Source organism: Cydia fagiglandana, chromosome 25 (genome assembly GCF_963556715.1).
Source record: "Cydia fagiglandana chromosome 25, ilCydFagi1.1, whole genome shotgun sequence".
In the NCBI taxonomy this organism is placed as follows: domain Eukaryota; kingdom Metazoa; phylum Arthropoda; class Insecta; order Lepidoptera; family Tortricidae; genus Cydia; species Cydia fagiglandana.
In genome coordinates this window covers 1,362,609-1,369,014 of record NC_085956.1, presented here as the reverse complement: position 1 = coordinate 1,369,014, position 6,406 = coordinate 1,362,609, and the positions used below count along the sequence as shown (strand labels likewise).

Genomic DNA, 6,406 nt, shown 5'->3' with positions numbered 1-6,406 from the left:
CCAATGAAGTAACATCACAAAAAGCGACAGTAGCACAGAGTACAGTCTCTTCCTCCTCCGCAAACAAAAAAACAAAGAAGAAGAAGAAGAAAAAAGCCTCTGGGATTTCAAAGGCTGTTAGTTCATTAAATAATTCTAAGCAATATACACCGGCAAAGAAGAATGTTCTAACTCCCAAACAATCTCATGAAATATGGAAACAAGCTTATTTCCCCAGCACACCCAGGTTAACTGTAGCATCAAGGAAGAAGAAAGCCAAGCTAATGGCTCATGGGCTGCCTGAACAGATAGCTACTGACCTATGTGTATTGGCCTTGGATGATCTTCTTGAGAGGGTACCTTCATTAAAAGCGGAGTACCCAATTATACCTGGACAGGTATTGCAGACCACTGCAGTAAATACTCCGAAGACGCAAATCAGCACAGGCAAACCTAATCCCATCGATACTGCATCTTTGCGCGTAGGAATTCAGAACTGTGAACCCATGAATAAAGAAGAAATGACAAAGGTCCATCGTCATCTGATTTTAGCTATCGCTGAGCAGTGGAAAGACGGCGGTGGGCCGGAATTTTTGGAATTTAAGCACATGGAAGGCTGGATCATGGTAACTTGCGTAGATCGTCGTAGTAAGGCTTGGCTTTTAGACGAATTACAGTATCTAGAGCCCTGGCCGGAATCGCAACTCTCGCTTATGCCAGAGCGAAAATTGCCAAAACTAAATATAGGAAAAATTGTGGCTTTCATCCCCGAGTCAGAGGCAACTTCTGTCCAAGAAGCTCTAGAACTTCTCAAAGCACAGAATAAGGGTCTCAACACTGAGCAATGGACGCTAGTTGATGAGAAGTTAGAAAGTGGGAAGAGTTGGACTGTAACATTCATTATTGACGAGGCATCGCTTAAGTCACTGGAAGCCCAGGAGTGTCGAGCTGCTATAGGCTTCACGACAATGAATTTTCAAATCATTCCCGTAGCTGACATCCTTATTAAATCCGAGAGATCTGAAACCAGTCAGGAAGCACCCTCGTCCTCAGCAACTACGGCTAATGTAGCAGAATCAGTTTCATCAGTACCTCCACGCCAGGGCAATAAACAAATATCCAAAGAACCTTCAACCCTGACAGCAACAGTTACCCCAATACTTCGCGCTAATTGCGGTTCCCGATCGGTTGTCCAGAATTCAAATTCTATAACCACTCTAATTACCCAGAATAATAGCCAAGGAGCTGATACGGGCATGCCCCCGATAGGTTATATAAAACATATGCTTCAAGATGCCAAAGACAGGATTGAAGAAATTAAACAAAAGAGAATTTCCGATAGAAGATCTAGATGGGGCAGATGGGATGAGCCGCCAACCGCACGACAGAAGATGTTAGAAGCTAAGAACAGGAATACTGCTCAGCCGATCACCGAGGACTTACGCCGGAGGGAAGAGACTTCGACGTCAGCTACAGCTCAAGCCTTTAGTGCCCCTACTGCGGTTGCCCTGGACAGAAATGCAACAGGAGGCATCACAGTAATACAACAAAACTTTCCTGTTTTACCAACTCCAGCTAATCTCGGTGGATTTTCTGCTCACACAACTGGAACTAATCCACATATGGTGTCTCATAGTATGGAAATTCCTGGCTTTGGTGTCCCCAATGCGACTCCTCTCGGTCGAATTGGGACAGGTGTCACAGTTACAGTACCACAGCAAAATAGCTTTACTGCAGGAAGCGAAGTAGAAACTAATCTCGGCGCATTTTCTGCCCAGGTAACTGGAAGAAATCCAAATATGGTACCTCATAGTATGGAAATTCCAGGCTTTGGTGTGCCCAATGTGACTACCCTGAGTGGAACTGGGACAGGAAGTGTCAGAATACCACAGCAAAATGGCTTTACTGCAGGAAGCGAAATAGGAACTAATCTAAATGCATTATCTACCCAGGTAACTGGAAGAAGTCTAACTATGATGCCTCCTAATACGGTAATTCCAGGCTTTGGTGTCCCCAATGCAGCTACTATGGGAGGAAGCGGGATAGGCGGCATAACACAACAAAATGTCTTTTCCGCTCCAGCTAGCCAAACGCAAGATATGGACTACTTTCTCGGCCCTGGTGGAGGCTCTCAGTTTGTTCAGAATCAAATGATGAGTCAAAACCCTGTCGACTATGGTGGCGTGCCATTAGGCCAAAACATGAGTGGCGATGCAGCTTATCCACAGAACATGGCCCTTGCAACGATGTACCCATACTCAAATCCACAGTACTATATGAATTGTTACCAAGATTCCCAAGCTGCGATGTCAATGCTTAATCAGGATAGTGGTCAGCAAGGCCCAGTCGCTCAATTATCGAGGAACAATAATGGATCTGAAAGGAGCAAGGACTCTAGTCCAACTGAAGAACTTTCTGAAGAGGGATATAGATCCTGGATCATAGAGGAAACCAAAAGATTTGCATCAAATTTGGAAGATCACAGTTCTTTGGCGTCTAAAAGAGCATTGTCACCAACACCATCACGACCACTGCCGCCAACGCCATCACCACCACCGCCACCAATTATAGGCAATTATGGTAGCCCAATGGACCAAGATCCTGATCGCGGGTCTCCATTTGATCAGGATAGTAGGGGATCATACCAAGACATGCATTCAAGATCATATATGGAACGGCTATCTCCTCAAGCTAGTGATAGACACTCTCCTAATTATAGAAGGCGCTCGTATGATCGAGATAGCATTTCAAGATTCGATACCCGACAGTCGCCTCAAGCTAAGAGCGATAGAGACTCGGATATCGAGGATTATGAAAGTTACAAAAGAAGCCAGACAATTAGAGAAATAAAAGAGGAACAGGTCAGTCCCCCACATGAGTTAAGGTCGCCGGAGAGACGAAGTGGTTGTAGACCCCAAAATACCGAGGACTCGGAAAGCTATGAAAGTAGCTGGCGTAGTACGGAGAAGAGCGATCGGGACGTACCTTCAAGACCAAATAGGGCATCGCCGCAATCAAGGAGAGATTATGAAGACAGAGAAATTATGGAGGCTATATGGAGTCTAATGGAAAGGAGTGAAAGATCAGACAGAAGATCGCCGCAACCAAGGATAGATTATAGACCCCGGAATATCGAGGACTCTGAATCTGAATCCGATGAAAGGACCCGGAGTAGTAGAGAGAAAAGAGATGATTTGGACGGATCTTTAAGACCCGAAAGAAGATCACCACAACCAATGAAAGATTATACACCCCGGAATATCGAGGGTTCTGAAAACAATGAAAGGAGCCGGTGTAATAGAGAAGAAACAGATGATTTGAACAGATCCTTAAAATCCTCAAGAAGATCACCACAACCAATGAAAGATTATAGACTCCGGCATATTGAAAACTCGGAAACTAATGAAAGGAACCGGAGTAGTAGGGAGGAAAGATCCTTAATACCAGGTAGGAAATCCCCGCAACCAATGAAAGATTATAGACCCCAAAATATCGAAGGCTCTGAAATCAATCAAATGAGCCAGACTAATAGGGAGGAAAGAGATGTTTTGGACAAATCCCTGAGACCCAATAGACAATCACCACAACCAAGGAGAGATTATACACCCCGCAATATCGAGAGTTCTAAAACCAATCAAATGAGCCAGATTAATAGGGAGGAAAGAGATGTTTTGGATAAATCCCTGAGACCCGATAGAAAATCACCACAACCAAGGAGAGATTATTTACCCCGTAACATCGAGGCCTCTGAAACCAATCAAACGAGCCAGATTAATAGGGAGGAAAGTGATGTTTTGGACAAATCCGTGAGACCCAATAGACAATCACCGCAACTGAGGTTAGAAGATAGACCCCGGAATATCGAGGAATCTGAAATCAATGAACAGAGGAGTAGGGAGGAAAGAGATCTGGACAGACCTGACAGAAAATCCCCGCATCCAAGGATAGATAATAGGCCCCGAAATATCGAGGGGTCTGAAATCAATCAAATAAGCCAGAGAAATAGAGAGGAAAGAGATGTTTTGGACAAATTCCTGAGACCCGATAGAAAATCACCACAACCAAGGAGAGGCTTTAGGCCTCGCAAGGAAGAGGATGTTCGGGACAGATCCCCAAGACGACATAGAAGATCGCCTCAACCAAGGAGAGATAACAGACCCCGGATTATCGAAAGCTATGAAACAACTCGAATTAGAAGGGAAAGGTTAATCGATCGGAACAGACCAAGGTTAAATATACCACCTCCAGTAAGAAGCGGTTTTAGACGCGAGAATATTCAGGACTCTCGCGCTAGGTTCCAAGATAGGCGGCGAGAAGGCCCAGGAACTTGGAACAAAGGAATTCCGAGGCCGAGAGAGAGGGATGGACATGTTCGAGACAGGTCTCCAGTCACGTCAAGATCAACAGCAAGACCGCGAGAAATCCGGAGGCCCGATATGCGGCCGCGGCGGTAGACACACACTCAGCATCGGCAGCGTGCTCATGTAAGTTAATAAGTTTATATGTAGTTACCTTTCATTACATTTTTTGCTAATTCAATTTTAGCAGACACCTTTGTTTCAGTGTTAACCTGAAAAGTTGTATTGGAGTTTGGAGAGCACGACTGAGTTGCTAGTCGTGCACATTCAACCTCCAGGGACAGATCTCCGAGATGGCCTTCCAGCTTCCAGTATTCTTCTTCGTGTATTTTTTTTAAGTCAGAGGAAGTAGAGGTTTGTTAAAAGCCGTCCGACTGAAATTGACTGAATCTTAGTCTGTCACGTGGCATATACACTAGCTCAGCTCATCTGTTGCCTTGGAAAGGTGAGAACAGGATGCTGAAAGTATAGTGCTTGACCGCCGAGCAGACTTTCCAGCGGTAGCGATAGCGCCCTCAGATGCCTAGTTAATCACTGTATGTATTCCTTTGTTTATAATTATATTCGTTAGAAAGAGAGGCAAACAGCGATTACTAAAGCTTTTTATTATAATACGCGACGCGAAGATTAAAATATATCTAAAACTTTAATTTTATTATTTTATATGTGATAAATTCTCCTCTCCCACCTTTTTCTCTACTCGGGTACTTGTATCACAGGACCGAGCGCCGCGGGCTTATTATAACCTGAGCCCAAGCCCTGTGGCTCTCGCGGTCAGTCCAACATGTTTTAAGTCTAAGTCGAATAGACTCAGCTTTGCAATGAAACGTAGAAAAGTGACTTTATAGCTCAAAATCATAATAAATAACGTGATCTGATCTTGAATGTGGAGTTTGTAGCATTCGCTTTTGTTGTATTCCACGCACACGCAGGCTTGGCAGGCGGAAGCATTTTCCAAGTGGAAAGTAGTGGTATATGTAAGTATATATTCATCATCATCTCAGCCATAAGACGTCCACTGCTGAACATAGGCCTCCCCCTTGGAGCTCCATACGTGGCGGTTGGAAGCGACCCGCATCCAGCGTCTTCCGGCGACCTTAACAAGATCGTCTGTCCATCTTGTGGGTGGACGTCCTACGCTTCGCTTGCTAGTCCGTGGTCTCCACTCGAGCACTTTTCGACCCCATCGGCCATCTTCTCTGCGTGCAATGTGGCCTGCCCATTGCCACTTCAGCTTGCTAATCCGGTGGGCTATGTCGGTGACTTTAGTTCGTCTACGGATCTCCTCATTTCTGATTCGATCACGTAGAGAAACTCCGAGCATAGCCCTCTCCATAGCTCGTTGAGCGACTTTGAGTTTTGAGATGAGGCCGATAGTGAAAGACCACGTTTCGGAGCCGTAAGTCATCACTGGTAACACACATTGATTAAAGACTTTCGTCTTGAGGCACTGAGGTATGTCGGACGAAAAGACATTACGTAGTTTCCCGAACGCTGCCCAACCGAGTTGGATTCGGCGGTTGACCTCTTTCTCGAAGTTGGACCTACCTAATTGGACTACTTGTCCTAGGTAGATGTACGAGTCAACAACTTCGAGTACCGAGTTCCCAACAGAGACTGGGATGGGCACAACATTGGCATTTGACATAAGTTTCGTCTTGTCCATGTTCATTTTCAAGCCCACCCGTTGTGAAACTCGGTTGAGGTCATCGAGCATCATGCTGAGTTCCTCCATCGACTTTGCCATGACTACGATATCGTCGGCAAACCGAAGGTGAGTGATGTATTCGCCGTTGATGTTGATGCCAAGTCCTTCCCATTCCAGGAGCTTGAAGGCGTCTTCCATTACGGCAGTAAACAGTTTCGGAGAGATAACGTCTCCCTGCCTTACTTATTATTATGTATGTATAAACTCTTTATTGTACAAAACAAATTTATGGGACAGGATAGGCAGTATAAAGACGAACTTATCCCTTTAAGGGATTTCTTCCAGTTAACCTTTGAGTAGATCAAGTAGATGAGAATTGATGAAGAACGGTAGACAAATATAGCACTGAGTACTGAGTACA

The 6,406-nt window shown here is 44.9% G+C and overlaps 1 protein-coding gene across 1 annotated transcript; it reads left to right on the top strand.

Moving 5' to 3' along the window:
• The first annotated feature begins 209 nt into the window (after positions 1-209).
• On the top strand, positions 210-4,987 carry LOC134676993 (serine/arginine repetitive matrix protein 2-like). The gene is made up of 2 exons (XM_063535367.1): positions 210-4,463; positions 4,543-4,987. Exon 1 carries the CDS (start codon positions 264-266, stop codon positions 4,431-4,433), a length of 4,170 nt encoding a protein of 1,389 aa, XP_063391437.1. The 5' UTR covers positions 210-263; the 3' UTR covers positions 4,434-4,463; positions 4,543-4,987.
• The last annotated feature ends 1,419 nt before the right edge of the window (positions 4,988-6,406 follow it).